This window comes from Haliotis asinina, chromosome 6 (assembly GCF_037392515.1).
Source record: "Haliotis asinina isolate JCU_RB_2024 chromosome 6, JCU_Hal_asi_v2, whole genome shotgun sequence".
Lineage (NCBI taxonomy): Eukaryota > Metazoa > Mollusca > Gastropoda > Lepetellida > Haliotidae > Haliotis > Haliotis asinina.
This window is the reverse complement of record NC_090285.1, coordinates 8,277,058-8,293,266: the sequence shown is the minus strand read 5'-3', so window position 1 is coordinate 8,293,266 and position 16,209 is coordinate 8,277,058. Positions and strand designations below refer to the sequence as shown.

The 16,209-nt window shown below is 40.3% G+C and overlaps 1 protein-coding gene across 2 annotated transcripts; it reads left to right on the top strand.

The window, feature by feature from the left end:
* On the top strand, positions 1-15,600 carry LOC137287137 (uncharacterized). 2 transcript variants are annotated; one of them, XM_067819294.1, is made up of 2 exons: positions 1-337; positions 13,089-15,600. In XM_067819294.1, the coding sequence occupies exon 2, from the start codon at positions 13,146-13,148 to the stop codon at positions 15,075-15,077; it is 1,932 nt and encodes a 643-aa protein (XP_067675395.1). In that variant the 5' UTR covers positions 1-337; positions 13,089-13,145; the 3' UTR covers positions 15,078-15,600. The 2 variants fall into 2 exon arrangements, with proteins under 2 accessions (XP_067675395.1, XP_067675396.1); XM_067819295.1 differs by lacking the exon at positions 1-337 and adding an exon at positions 6,393-6,506.
* The last annotated feature ends 609 nt before the right edge of the window (positions 15,601-16,209 follow it).

The window sequence follows — 16,209 nt, the reverse complement described above, 5'->3', positions numbered from 1 at the left end:
AAGTGAGATCTGCTCTCAACTCAAGCCGGGAAGTCGTCTGCTCAAGTGGAATAAATCTCTATGAGGAGCAGACGACAGCTTGAACACTCAATCTGGAGGTGTGAACGAGGCTCTGGCAGCGAGGAGGCTCCGTCTGTTGGGATATATTCTAGAACAATATAGACCTGTGACCTACCGGTTTCCGCTACGTGATTAAAGAGCACTTGCCTGCAAAACCAGCATGACTTGATGAGATGAAAGGAGACAGTGTTTTATAATTTCACACAAATTTTCCTTGAACTTGGAGACCCCCCTGTATTACAATTAACTGAAGAATCACAACTGATCAAGCATACAAGTAAGTACGCCTTTGGTAAAATGTCAGATTTAAGTGTATTTATTCAGAGATAGACCCATCACAATTAGAATACCTTGCCTAATTTCCTACTTTTATCTTTACATTGCATAATGTACTTCCTTCAGCTATATAAGAACATGTATGTACGTTGTTTTGTAAATGAGGATTTGCTGGAGTTAAAAACATGCCTCAAAATAAAATTCCGGTGATCGGACATCACTTTTGGAGATGAACGGTAGACAATGGTTATAACGAACTCAAAGGGGCCATTCATTTTAGTTCGATTTAATCGTAGTTTGCTTTATATATTATCCCTCAGTTGCTCATAAGCGCGATGGTAGTAAACGTACTTTATTGTGTAAAGTAAAAGTGTCGTTACTGCAAGAAGCTACCAATAATCTGGGAATGGATATATTCGAACTTGCCATAGTGTTATTGGATGGGGTTCCTTTCAATTCCACACAGGTTCTCAATTTGTCAAAATATGCAGTGTGCTGTTCGTTACCATTAGGTCATTCTTCAGTCCACTTTGTATTATTTGAAATCTATATTCATTTGATCTAAATAAGTATATATTCACTGTACTCTGCGGAGATAGTACAGCACAGGTTTCATTTAAGGAATAGTGTACTTCTAAAAATGACTGAATATTTGTCGCATTTTAAAAAAACACATTTCAAGAAAAAACGTTTATCTCAAAGAAATTATGTTAATCAAATACTTTGTCATTAAGTGAAAGTGTAAAATAAAATTAATTTGTTAAAAACTTTTATAACAATATTCACATGTAATGTTTATTGTAAAAAGAAATGTCTCGGAGAACAACCATGGCATGTTGTTAATACGTAACTAAGCATTCTTCACAATTAATATTGATTAAGGCTTTGTCAGCAACAGACCGTCCATTCGATACATACTGACGGTAGTTTGTTATTTCGTATTGTGCTCTTATAATAAGCTATACAGCATGCCATCGATTGCCCCGCAACTCAGCATGTACTGATCACCCGCGCTCGCTATTGACGGCGATGTCAACGGGGTATTGACGGGGCAGGGGTAGTCGTCAAGTACCCCGGGTAGACAATTCCCAGAGTCGAGAGGGTGGAAGTTGCCGACCCTTTAGTAATACATTCCATTTGTCCCAGTGAGACGCCACCACTAGACCTATAGCATACTTATCTTATACAAACACAGAGTGTAAATATACCAGAGGAGGTGCTTCGTAGCGCAATGCATTCATGGTCTTAGATTTACCGATCTGGATTGCAGCGTTGGTCGTCGGTGACCCATGTCTTCGCTGTATGCACGATCATGGGCCTGTGTTGAGTTTGTTTGTACAAAACGTGCCTTGGGAGTATGGTTACCGGCTACAAAAAATGCCACACGGAATATGAACGGAACATTCTGATCCATGTCCTTGTGACCTGCAAATGACAACATACGCAACAACAACAAAATATTTTTTGAAAGATGTGGATTGTAAGTTGAATACTTTGGAATCAGCGGCAAGAACCATGCTCACAAAACATTCTTAACTGCGTGTACACAGCTCCTGCTAAAACAATGAAATAAATCTAAATTGTCATAATGCGTGAAGCTACAAATGACAACAGGTAAAATGCATTTTAAATATTGCATGGAATGTGACAATGATACTTTGGGCTCCAGACCAAGTACTTTATTCACAAAGCCATTCCTACGTGACTGATAACACTGTGCTATAATCTAACTTGTCAAACAGCTTGACCTGTAGTATTCATGAATCATATCGTCATTTCATTTCTCTCGGCATTTTTCGCGAAAGCAATTCTGTTATAAACTGTAGCCGTACAAAAAATACGCTGGGCCTATATCCAAATGCATAAGCCTTTATTTGAACCAGTGCTCAACGCCCTTTAAATGCCATATACTTATCCGTCTAGCAAAGTAAATATACTTGTCTATACCTGTACGTTATAATGCCTCCGACTGCGTAAAACCTTTTTTAACTGCTGAGTACATTGTACTGAATCTACTCCTGAAAGCGTTGATGTTCTGTATCATTTACATGCCTGAATGCTTGAGTGAAGGAGTATTCCCCATGAGGACAATTCCCCACTGGGACAATTCCCCGCATGAGATTTCCCCACATCATGTGGGGCATTGTCCTTGTGGGGCATTGTCCTGATGGGGGAAATTGTCCGTACACCTGAATGCTTACCAACGTGCCGTTGTACGAAGCAAACTGAGAGCTACGCCAGTCGTAGGTCTGTGTAAAGGTAAGGGAGTCATGATCACTATCAATGTGAGATAGCTGTGTACAAGGGCACCCAGCACCGGAACGCTTACAGGGAGATTGTATCCGCTACATTTAATGTGGCACATACTCAGGGGCATAAATACCAGAACAATATTCGTTACTATTGCATATTCTGCTCGTACACCACGCTGAAACCAAAATAAAGCACTGGGCCTATATTTTCGAAGCTCTCTTAACGCTAAGATAGCGGTTACTTAATGGCACTTACTACTATCTTAACTCTAGCAGAGCTACGAAAATCTAGGCCCTGAGTAGTAGTACCCACACGGCTTCTATTCTTCAATGACGTATTGCACATTAACAGTCACGAAACGCCAAAAGGAACGTTACCCTCCTTTCTTAATGACAGAGGTACCTTTCTCCAGCTAATGTTGTGATTCTTGGACGCCTTTCTTGGTCTGTACACAGTGACCCTAGTCTGTCAGAAGCGCTTATAACCGTGATAGGGTGGCATCCGAGGGTGTTGGCAAATTTCACTAATGCAAATCAGCAGAGTATGTTTAAAAACACTGAAATAATAGGAATGATTCTTTTACAATCATACCCACTCTACAACAGTTCTTTTTAATATAATAATTGAAAAATTGTGACTTTAAATAGTTTATCTTTGTCTCAAAGCAAAATTTTATTTCAACCGTTCTTTTGGACATCACTGTTGCCGGTTTATTTTTATGAAAATATGACAATCATTTTTCTTCTGAAAAATATGTTTTGACCTAACTTTGAACTCACATTGCATTTGAGAATTTTTGGGTAATATGTTTAAAGTTGTGTTGTTTATATAATTATATATGACTACTCTCACAACAGCACACATACATAACATTTACCCGATCAATGCCTTGCACTTTGGCAATGCACTAAACCTACTCAAAAATGTGCTTCACATCAACTCTGATAACACTGCCTGTATTTACACACCTCTCAAAGCAAAACAAATTGACTTCATTTATGTCTCCTATTACGTTACCGGGTCAGGGGTCGCCTCCAGTGGCTGTAAACAACTGGAAAGTCAATTGAACAACACACTTAATAGTAAGACACATGCATATTGTGCATTATTTGATGACGACTGTGACTGCCCGAAATAAAGTCTCAAATTACATTCCCAACATTATCTTACCACTCAGTTTCTCAAGTAGCATCACTTAACTAGACCCTTTAACAAGACCAGTACACCAGTGAGTGGATCATTTTTTCTTCGTCATCCAGGTACCTTCCTTATTTGATATTCGCTAAAACCCGGTGAAGTCTTGGAAACTTTGGCAAGTCCACATTTCATTAGTTTTACGTGAATGATGTACTTATGTTTATTTCAGACTATTTTTTCAAATACACATCTTTTCTAGTCAACAGTGTTGATGTCATAGTCAGACTGTGTAATCAGTCATTTCATGAAACGAATAAAATCTCTAGTCATTTCATGAAATGACTGAATTCGGCCATGTGAATTAAATCATCTGACTGATATGGTTGTCTGTTGGTGATACTGATTCTCGTATTTCGTTTTGAGTATTCTGATAATTATGAAAGCATCCAAATTAGCATAATCTTAGAACGAGTTCGCAGGGAGTGGACTCTGAAGCAACATAGCTACCACAACATCCTTCTCTGCTGTAGATTATGAAGGGAATACGAATTGACTGCAAGTTTCAGTCATTTCATGAAATGATCGACTAGACAGTCTGGCTGTAACATATAAATATATTTATATTTCAACGATAATACGCTAGACTTACTTTCCACGTCCACTGACTTCAAAACTTTCGTGCTTTGATCTTCATAACCAATCTTTTATCACTTGGCAATTTTAGTATTTCTGAAAACAATACCAGCCAAATATTTATACAAGTCATCATGACAATTCTCAGCGAATGACTATCAATGTGACCATCGTGTGGATAACAGGGTGTGCTTGCATCAAATTATAGGAATCTTTCGTGTTATCAAAGGTAAATGAGGATTGGAGGAATGCCAACATAGCATAGAAATGTGTTCATGCTATCGAAGACATCAAAAGATAAGCTGTGCAACAGTAAACACCATGGTGTTATATCTCACTCATTCTACCGAATTACTCATTCACTCTCTCACTCTACCCAATCACAGACTAGTCAGTCACCAATTAGTTCGGTCACTGAATCACCCAGTCTTACTCACTGACTCATTCATTCACGTTCCATACTTGCACAGTCACACATGTAATACAGCTATTCACTACATTAACTTTGTAGCCAACATTGGAAAAATTGTTTAGTTCCACCCATTTCTCTACGACCAGATTACCCTGATTCCCTGACTACCTCGCACTGCCAACTTCACGTGTTTCGTTACCTGTTATCGTGAGGTTTATTATTAATGCACTCGTCCACACAAATAACGCTACAAATAGGGGTGCAATCTTCATTACTATCAAAATGACAGCTTGACATGCAACGTAGTGATTCAAGTAACAGGTGCGTTGATCTCGTACTGAAGGTAGGGGTAGAATATATGTCGTCATTTCTGGAACTGAACCAGAAGGGTTATCTATAAGTCAGCGTGTTTCTATCAATAATCATTGTGAATGCCAACTACATACCTTTGATTAAAGTTCGATCTGACATTTCAGGAAAGACATGACCCGTAGTCGATTTGAGAAGTCACAAAGTGTCATTATGTACGGGGGTTAGCACGACTCTGTTTCGACTGGTTGATAATGTCAAATCAGTTTTATTTATTTTTTTCTATTTATCATATCTTAATCAGATAACTACAAGTACACATGTGTTTTGTCTTTTATATAGTAACCAGCTTTGTGCTATCGATTTCGTAATGTTCATGTTCGATAATACATGTAGTTAATTACAATGCTGCAGCGAACACACCATGAGCTTAATATGATCCATATCACGAATATATGGTATGACATTTGGTTATGAATATTTTGTGATTAATACATATCAACATGAAAACCAAGTATGTCATGCAGCTGTTTGGGTTGAAAGTTCCTTTTTGTAAAATAAACATGCCAATCATTAACTACGTCTGCTTATAGAGTTGACAGTAATATGCCTTTGGCGATATGATTTTTCTGCATGGTTTCTGTTCCATTTTATAAATATCAGACAAGTTCCATGTTAAAACACTCTTTTTAAAATTAGTTATAGTCAGAAATATTTGATTGCAGTAACCACGAAAACCGGATTGAATTCATGAAAGAGTACGTCTCGATTCACCAAATACGTTAGCTGAAACATCACTAACAATTACATATTTTTATATATAAACTTTAATATTAGTCTACTAACTCTTAATCTTTTAATTCAAAATAATCCTAGGCCTATATTTGTGCATTTTAAAATTTAATCAACAATAATTTGACTTAATTCTAAGCTAAGACATTAAATGTCATTTATTTGTTTGGTTTGTTTTGGGGTTTTTTTTATATTCATTTAATGAACAATATCATTCATTACAGTACATATTTATATGAGTCCTGTTTAAATATTTAATAGAAATTACACAGAGAGATCAAGGCGAAAGCCAGCTTTTTCTGAAGTCAAACCGCAATGAAGAATGTGTGAAGGCGCTATTCAGAGGTCATTGAAGCTGCTTTGTGTTGGGTAGGTGACACTGAACATTGACAACTGAAAAACGGAAGTACAGTATTGTTGAGACATTGGATACGTACACACAATCTTGAATAGCTTGTACGACAAGGTGAATATACTCCTATACCAACCATGATATTATGTTACAGTATAAATAGAAAGGATTGATAAACGCCTGTACATGGCAGCTTCTATTCTAGGCGCACCGTGGCTACTCTAATCCTTGGACTAAACACGTTTAAGTCTTTGAAACCAGCGAGACTCTGCATATATGGTGGTGAGTATCTGATCTAACTAGATTCTAATCTGTCTTTACCACCATATATCCCCTTCCGTTTATTAATATACGTCCTGATTCAGTATTATGTGGCCTTGGCGAAATCTTTTGTGATCTCGGTATTGACTTGGAGGGTGTCATTGTCATATGTCCAGGTGTTAATTGATGTTGTGATATGACTTTCCTCCTGTACGCTTTTCGAGACAGTGGAAACAGGACAGAGGTTAGGTGTAAATGTTCTTTCAGTGTTGGGGAGCGAAAGGAGGTCGTTTGAACAGAAGTTCGCAGTGCAGTCCCAGTAGGCTTGTCCTTCGACAAAGAAATGAGAACAAAAATAGTTGTCGGTGTCAATATAGACATTCTGAAACGCTTTAAAACAATCTAAATCAATAACATGCGTAAAAACTTGCACCACGTGATCACTTTAACCCTATCACTGGCAACTCCGATCCATTCCAGTGCCTTGATAGCCCCCTCGCTCGCTTTTCACTCACTCACTCACACCCCTTCACTAACTCACTCAGTCCAATATGCTGCCAGCGCCAATCTAAATTCCCCGCCTCCCGACTGATGATACACTAACGCTTAGTCTCTGAATACATGTATTTAATTTTGGTAGTAACAAACAAACCTATTTTGAATTGAAAATGAGCCACAGGGAGAACAGAAATTAAAAACCTGAGGAAATCTAGGCTTCATTCATTTTAGGCTTTAGCATTGCAGAGAAGGCCTGGCAGAAGGGAAATAATGTGGCTCAAAGACTGTAAGACAGACTACACTAATGATTCCATCACCAACTTCCTTTCATCTTCTAGCACACGTTCCCACCTTCAGTGCTTCTATCTATCATTATTCTATGATTCGGTGCCTAGCATCCATCACCGACCACGCCCCGACTAGCCCTACACGAGACAAACAACACAGGTCGAATGAATCAAATAGAGTTTACAGTGCCTTATTAACTGTGTAATAATTCTGTCAGAAGGTAGAGTATCGACTCTCAGTAAACTGTGCACTTTTCAGTTTTCACTTAAGCCTATAAAGTTACATGTGCTAATGTGCTCGGCCCGTTCCCTCATACAACGGATAACAGGAGTAATCTAATGACAACTGCAATAACTGATTTCCTGCTTCCAGAGCCATTAATTTGAAGCTCTCTGATAATAACAAATAATTTTTAGTCATCATTTGCAGAAGCAGTAGTAATGGTAGTAGCAGTGGTAGTTGTTGTCATTTTCGTCGTCGTTGTGGTTGTAGTTGTCGTAGTAGTAGGAGTAATAGTATTAGGAGGAGGCGCAGCAGCAGCAGCAGAAGTGGTGGCGGTGGAAGTGGTGGCGGCGAAGTTAGAACCCTGAAGATCTAGAAAAAGCATAGGTGCCCCGCCCTTCGAAACATCCACATCAATACAACGTCTACATTATTCACGTCATCACCCACTCAGCAGCATCTACGAGCGTCAACTGGCTCCATGCCATGCTGGGGTTCATACATCACATGGCAGTCATAGACAATGACGTCCTGTGTATAGATCTATATATACATAAAAGGACACGGACGTCATCACAACAAAACATCGATATGAGCTGATTGTAACTCACGATATGTTACGGTGCACATGAACGTTATTACTCATGTTCTGTTATGTCGTGTATAAGCATGTATACAAGTACGTAATGCCATTTAACCGAAGTCAGATTTATGAATTTCTGATCTGGTTTGTTCAAACCGCCTTACTAGGGTTACATACAAGTGCATGCTTGCGGTTTTTACGGGTCCTTCTCTAGGTTTTCCAGTGAGATGAAAGTGTTATCAATGTTTCACATTCCATTTTAATGATACAGTGGTCAAGAAAAGAAGTCTATTTCTTACCATTATGCCAGTATTACATCTAACACGATATGTGCACTCACAATATTTAAACTACAAATGTTGCCGTTAAATTAAAGTTGCTGTTCGGTGGCATTTTAAACCAAATCACTCTTCATTCAACAGTATTGAGTCGTGAGGAGTGACTGGTGTCGTTTTAAGACACCAGTCATGTTTGAGGCTATTGGATCCTTCCGCGACTAATCTCTGTGACTAAGCGCTCAATCACTCCGCTGTAGTACTTGTGACAGAAATAATTATAGTACTTGAACCCCTTAATCGAACTAGAACCAAATCAACAAAGCGATCTTTGTCCCACAAACATCGCGGGTCTGTGAGGTAATGTTTATGGCTTGGTTTGATATGCTTGACCGGGAATATAAAATAGGAATGTAGTTACGTTTACGTTAAACATTTGATTTTCCAGCTTTTGTGTCTTTGTATACCCATTCCAAACATGCCAAACGTAAGAGAAACTACATTCACGTATCTTAAGTTAGAAGACGTGAGGACCTGTGAAGGTCTATCCGGGGTAGAATAGACCTTCAGCAACCCATGCTTGCCATAAAAGGCGACTATGCTTGTCGTAAGAGGCGACTAACGGGAACGGGTGGTCAGACTCGCTGACTAGGTTGACACATGTCATCAGTTCCCAATTGCGCAGATCGATGCTCATGTTGTTGATCACTGGATTGTCTGGTCCAGACTCGATTATTTACAGACCACCACCATATAGCTGGAATATTGCTGAGTGCGGCGTAAAACTTGACTCACTCACTCACTCACTACAAGACGTGAGAGCCATAGAAATAGCGACGTGCCTATCTTTGAGACGTGTTGAAGTTATCAGTCATTATCAACATCTATGCAACATTTGGGGTGGGACATATGGGTAAGAAATAGGCATCTCCACAGGGATCCTCTATGCTCCCTTTTTGCCATGTATTCATAAAAGCATGTGTATTGGAATTTCCGCTCGGATTGCAAAAAACCTTAAAAGTAAGTAATTTTGACCAGAAACTTAAGCGCAGCTTTGTGCATCACAGTGATCGTATGATGCCGTTCTGAGGCCACTATGCAAGCTGCTTTCCCTGATTCACTCCCTGAACTAGAAGTGAGAGACTGATTTGTCATTGTATGCCACTTTAGGCAATATTCCAGCCATATCACAGCGGGGAACACGAGAAATGGGCTTCATACTATGAACCCATGTGGGGAATCGAACCCGGGTTTTCTGCGTGACTAGCGAATGTTATAAACGCTACGCTACCCGATTATTATAAGAATGTGTTAATGAATCAGTGTCATTTAGTGATATTAGGTATTCGTGAAAGGGTAAAGGTATTCAGTCCTACCAGTGCCATCTGTCACAAACACATGCAAAGACACGTCTGTTCACCAAAAACACAAAACGTATTTTTCGGGTCAATTCGGAATTGAATTGGACACCATTTCTGTCACTAATGACTAAACTCTGGACAATATGCGTTTTTGAAAGCCTACTGAGGTCAGTGAGTTTACATTTACACCTCCATTGGCAATATTACAGCAAGATCACACAAGAAAAGTGGTTCACACATTTCACCCAAGCGGTGAAAGATGACGATTGAGTAAGGCTATACTCCAAGCGTTGTGTTTCTCACCATAAAGAAGCAGGCACATGTAACATTTCATCCTCATGTGTATCACTTCTAAGTTACATATAAACCCCTAATATAATCGGAATTGAAAAATCTAGCTGGGACAACATGAGAATATGGAAAGGGTTTGGCTGTTTTTAACAATACACGGAGCATGAAGATGATTTGGTAAACTAGTTCGAGGTTTGCATGGTGCCAGTTATGCCACGTTGAGCTGAAACATTGATGCCTTCAGCCCTTCATCTCCAGATGATTGCAAACGGTTGTTGTAGACACATCTATACAATTAAAGGTATATATAGACGATTGTCATGTAAACATGACAGTGAAGATCTACATCGTTCTCTTGGGGATCAATAGATTTATTGTCCCTTCGCAATCAAACTGCTAAAAATATATCGCAGTTAGCAAATCACAATATCATTTCGGCTTTGATGATACGAACAATGTCTTTGATTGGGTCAGTAATAACAGAGTGTGGGTTGTTTTATCGATGAGGATGTTCAATACGTTCAGTACTGTCAAAATGAACCAGGCTAGTTGTTGCCCAGTCAAAACTTTCCAGGATTCCAAAAGCATGAAACAAGTTCAATTTTGAGTTCAAGTATGAGATTGATTCCTAAATCAATATCCGATCGTTAGTTCTGCATATCGATGCATGCGACGCGAGTGCTGATGGCGATTCCCATGAGCATATTCGTGTGACAAATCATGTGCATACATCAGCTCCCGTGACAATCACAATAAGGACGGTTCTCACGGCTGTGTAAAGTGTAAAGACTGTAATAAGGGGCAAGACTTTGCAGGGAGCTGCTTAAGTTGCCACCTTGCTGGGTAACGTTACATCGAATTGCACGTACAATTTTTAATTCAACTAAAATAAGTGAATATGAATGGAGATAGAATGTGGGAAAGCTAGTTTCAAGCTAGTTTCTTCTACCTTCAGTGGAGTTACTAGTACCTTTATTAAGCTGTTTCTACCAAAACGGAACTTCCCATGGGAATACATAACAGACCCAGTCTGAGAGTAAGCCTTACTATAGTGCTAAATACAAACAAAATACGAGTGTTGTATCAAAGTTAACGGTAGTGGAAATCTCTGAAGCTGTTTCGGTTAGATCGCTGGTTTTGTGTGCTGGCGATTAGGTACCAGACGCTGAGAAGTGTGGGTTCGAATCCTGAATGGAATCTGTAATATGATCAAAACGTAATTTATGTGTAAAGAGAAACAAATCACCATTTTTACAATATCACGGATATATCACCGATGCCTGCATTAACGAGACCGCAGTACCAACCAATATAACCAAAATGACATCTTGCCACATGTCCAGTTGATTTTTGTTGTTATACATAGCTTTAGATCAAACAACAATTAATTAAGTTCATTAACCTAATTAAAACGTAAATCCATCAAGCGGCTAGTTATTAAACAAACGCCATTTAACTAACCTTAAATGAAATTTAGCAATCAGTGAAATATGAACTATTTTGTCCTTTACTAACTTCAGATTACAGAAACACTTAATAAATCAAAGTTGAATTTCGATTCTTGAGTATCACGATACGGCGCCATCAGTTTTAACTGTCGATTATCATTCACTAGCACCACTATCCATTATCCCATAGCTTGTAACATAGTAAATGTACGGAAAACGCTCACACGTAAAGTCTGGCATTTAACCAATAATAGCAAAGGTCACGTGTATGTCAGAGAAAACCACGTCTCGCAGTGAGCCGACGTCACAGAGACCGCAGTTAATGCTTTCCTGCAGTCGATATATTGTGATGGTCAATCACTACCTTCCAGCTCACGATCTATTCAGATTAGCTAGCAGCTTGCATATACTTCACTGGGTCCGTCACTTTCATCAAGGCTTCAACCTGAGAGGTACTTAACGCTTACATATACATGCTTACGCTTGGATCGTCAGCCGCAAGGGTAGACACACAAGTAAGTTAACTGTTAAGTCTGCTGTAGAAGATCTCAGTCGTTATTTACCTGTGCATCAAATAGTAATTATGGGTCGTTGATACTTATGTCTAGTTTTCCAATCGTATATTTGCATATTGTGGTTACCTGATGCCCGATGAAGCACTGACATTCTAGTTATCAGAACTGACATTCCAGTTATTAGAACTGACATTCCAGTTATTGGTGAACAGATAAGGACAAAGAACGATTTTCTGGTTTAGCGCATTAATGGAATTTTCGATATGAATTCTTATAAGACTGTTTTCTGTAGTAGTACTAGTAGCAGCAGCAGTGGTATTAGTAGTAGTCTTGATAGTAGCAGTAGTAGTAGCAGTAGAGGTAGTAGTAGCAGTAGTAATTGTAGCAGCAGTAGTAGTTGTTGTCGTCGTTGTTTTGTAGCAGAAGAAGCAGTCCTGGAAGAGGCAGTCCAGTTCTTCATCTTTTTCTACTTCTAGTTTTTGATGAGGTTGTTGTTGTTTTTATTTTTGTTGTTGTTGTTTTTGTTGTTAACAAAATTACATAAACGAAATGCACACTTGGTTTTAATAGTTTTCATCTTATTTGTTCGTTGTATATTTACTCTTCCTATTAAAACTCAGCATGGGCATACGAGATGAATGCAGAACCTGGTATAGAATACTTGAAATCGTCGATCATTGAGAAGGTACCCGTGAAGATCCGAGTTAGAATTGATCTTCAGTAACCTATGCTTATCGTAAGAGGCGATTTTCGAGATCGGACTGACTTGGTGGCCACATCTCATAGTATCCCAATTACATAGATCGATGGTCATGCTGTTGATCGCTGGAATGTTTTGTCCAGACCCGCTTATTTACAGACCGCCGACATATAGCTGGAATACTGTTGAGTAGAAACCAACGTTAAGAAGGTATAGCCAAAGAGTGTCAGAACATACTTATATTCACAGGTTTGCTGAGAAAACGTATTATTTACAGGTTGTTGTGCTGCAGTTGGAATATTGATTAATACTGCGGTGATAAGCAAAAAAGCATCCACAGTTTATTGTCACAAGAAGCATATTTACAACGTTATTTTATGACATGATTGGTGCAACGTTTATGGAAAGGTTTTATGTTGCAGATGACGTAGCTGTTGTCCTGTCATTCACGATCCTGAGGGAGGCGCGAGGTTGTAGTTATGTCGCGGACACAACGCAGTGCCAGAGACGCAAGGGATGCCCCTGCCGTCCCTCTCAAGCTGCCACTGTTACAGGACATCACAGGCTCGAACCAAGTAATGTCCGCATCTGCAGCAGACAAAACGGATGATCAAACCACTGCTCGTGTCAATATTGCCCGTCTGTCCCAGAACGAGGCTCTGTCGCTCCTACAACAGTACAACAGCATCGTCGTTGATGACCCTACGGGGCCCCGGACTCTGCCACACATCAAGATTGCCATGAGGTCAGGAGGGGCGAGGGCTGTGCCCGTGAGGGAGCGGATCACCACAAAGAGTCTGGAAAGAGTTGACAGACCTGGAGCCATGTATTTCACGGAAGGTCTTAGCTCGATCAGTAAATTCAAGGAGCCTCTGCTGGCGATGCACAGACGGGACATTTTAGGTGCTAACATGCCAGATACGGTCAGGTTAGCCCGTGAAAGAAGTCATGTTACAATCGGTGTTAACTCTTACCGTCCTCGTAGGCAAAGACATGGGACACGGGCTCCTAGGAACATGGGTGTCAAAAGCATGGTTCTTGAGCCTGGATCAGTGACAGCAAGTCAGATAACGGCACCTCTTGTACTGCCCCAAAATGCCGACATGACGAACGCATGGGAAGAAAGGTCTGTTGGAAACGAGAGCCGGATTGCCCGGATGTTAAAAAAGATTGAGGAGAAGTATGGCAAGGATGTGGTTGACCATGCCCTCCCTTCTACCCCAAGTGTCCAGTCCGTGGAGTTTTTCACATCGTCAACCATAGTGACGACACCGGTTAGAACGCCGAGAAGAACTCCGGTTAAGGAAACAAAACCAACCCAAACCAGCCTCAATGTAGTTTCCCTTGGACAATCTCTTTCAGACCTACACCCAAAACCCCGACACCCTGTCATCATCCCCAAACAAAGCAAGAACGCCAAATATGACCAAATAGAGCGATACAAACAGCATGTGACGGATAAAAAACAGAGTCGGTTTGAAATCAGGTACAATGCGATTAAGGAGCATAAGCCAGGACTTAACTTCCCGTACGGGACAGAGAAAAAGTCATTTTTCGGGCAGGTTAAACCTAAGACTAACATTAAAAAGAAACGCCAAATAGTTGTGTCACTCAAAGATATCACTGGGACTCCAGACCAAGATGAGGCGGGGTCTGATGAAGAGCGAAAGAAGCCTGAACCAAAGAAATCACAAAAAGGAACATTCGATGTGGAGGGAGTAAAAGGTGTTGGGAAATGTCAAAGATTGTGGTCCCCGTCAAGTGTCAGTACAGCAGCATCAGTAGCCAACCCTCCACCCAGTGTTGAGGCTGGCCTATATGACCTGGAGCTCCCACACATCAGTGACCCAGCAGCCATGTTTACAGTGGAAGAAGAAGGTGATGGAGAGACTTCCAGGCTGCAGGCCCCAGCAGCACATCTTTCTGACGGAAATGAGTCTCCTGTGTCTAGTTCTCTTCTAAGCGTCCCATCTGTAGCTGCGGGGAAAGAGCGTCGTCCACAACATGATGTAATGTGGGGAGAACGTCCTCCTAGAAAAGATAACCCCGTGGATGATGATGTTCTGTTCACAGCGAGTCAAGTTCAGTCTTCTTCGGAGGTCAAGGTCACAAACATAGAGCTCTATCCGGGGTCAGAGGACCGACCTCGACCTACTATCAGTGTCAGTGACAGTGACGAGGTTGAGGCTGACATTCAAAAACAGAAAGAGTCGGAGCCAAGACTTCAAAGTACGGAGGTGGAATCAAACCATAAAGTAGTGACAAATGAACATAAGTTAAGTGATGAACGTGACCACGACATAAGGATTGAATCCAGATCCAAGGACAAGTCAGCCGCTGTGTCTGTGCACAATCAAAGCATCACGTTCATTTCGCCACTCGAGATACAGGCAAATGCCAAGCGGCAATAAACCTGACTGGGAGTATTCAAACACAGGGTCGTAATTCATTTGCCATGATGCCATCGGTTTGTTTTGTACATCGTTTTTTATGGCAGTGATAACGATTTTTGTGGGACATGACCCCGCTGCTTGCACATTTCACAATGTGCCTAGGTGCAAAATTCTGCTTGATGTGGAGCGTTGCATTGCAAGAGCTAATAAACGTGACCTATTTGATATTTTACCTTATCAAAGCTGCGACAGGACAGCATTGATTATTTAAAATGCAGTTGAATATAAATCTTAAAATAACAATTGTATCATATAAAATGTTGTATATTTTGCAATCTTTCCAGACTGGGTTCAAATTGGTCCCCAGCAATGCTGAAAGAGCCCATGTTTGTGCCGACTTACAGGATCGGAATGGCTCGTTGACTTGTTTGATGGGTCGTATCACAATTTGTAGACTGATGTGCATGATATTAATCACTGGGTTGTCAGGTCCAGACACAATCATCTGCATGCCGACGCCATTTACCTGAGATATTGCAGAGTGATTCTTAACAAAGGAAAGTAAACCACTGAAGGGCGTTCTTGTTCCAACTTTGTATCCTTTGAGTTAATGGGCTTTTCACACTACTTCAATCACACATGCAAATGTCAGTTTGATGTCCTCGATAGATCAAAGACGGAGACACACTAGCCTTCAGCTATACGCGAGTTCAACTGGATTACGCGGATTTAAATCGGTAAAATCGTGCCAAGTAGATTTCTATATATCATCTGCTCTGGTAATCAATACCTCCACGTTTTCTACTGGTTTTTTTTTCTATAAAGGTATTTATTTGTAAATGCAGAGATAGGGGAACGTTCTTGTTCAAATTCATTGTCCTTCACGATCATTATACCATATTAGCTGATGGCTCTAAACGATGGAACAAACTTCAATATTGATCACTTTAGATGCCCGATAAAATGACCTTCACCCTATCAAGCGTATGTGTGTGAACGCGGATCTGCGCCGACGGCAAGGGCTTATCATTCCGACGTCACAGAGGTAGTAAACTCAACGATTTTGCGTGCATTTATTGAACACGTTAATACGAATAGATTTCAACAGTCAGCTTACATAAGACTGATGAGCACTTTGCTTGCTTGATTG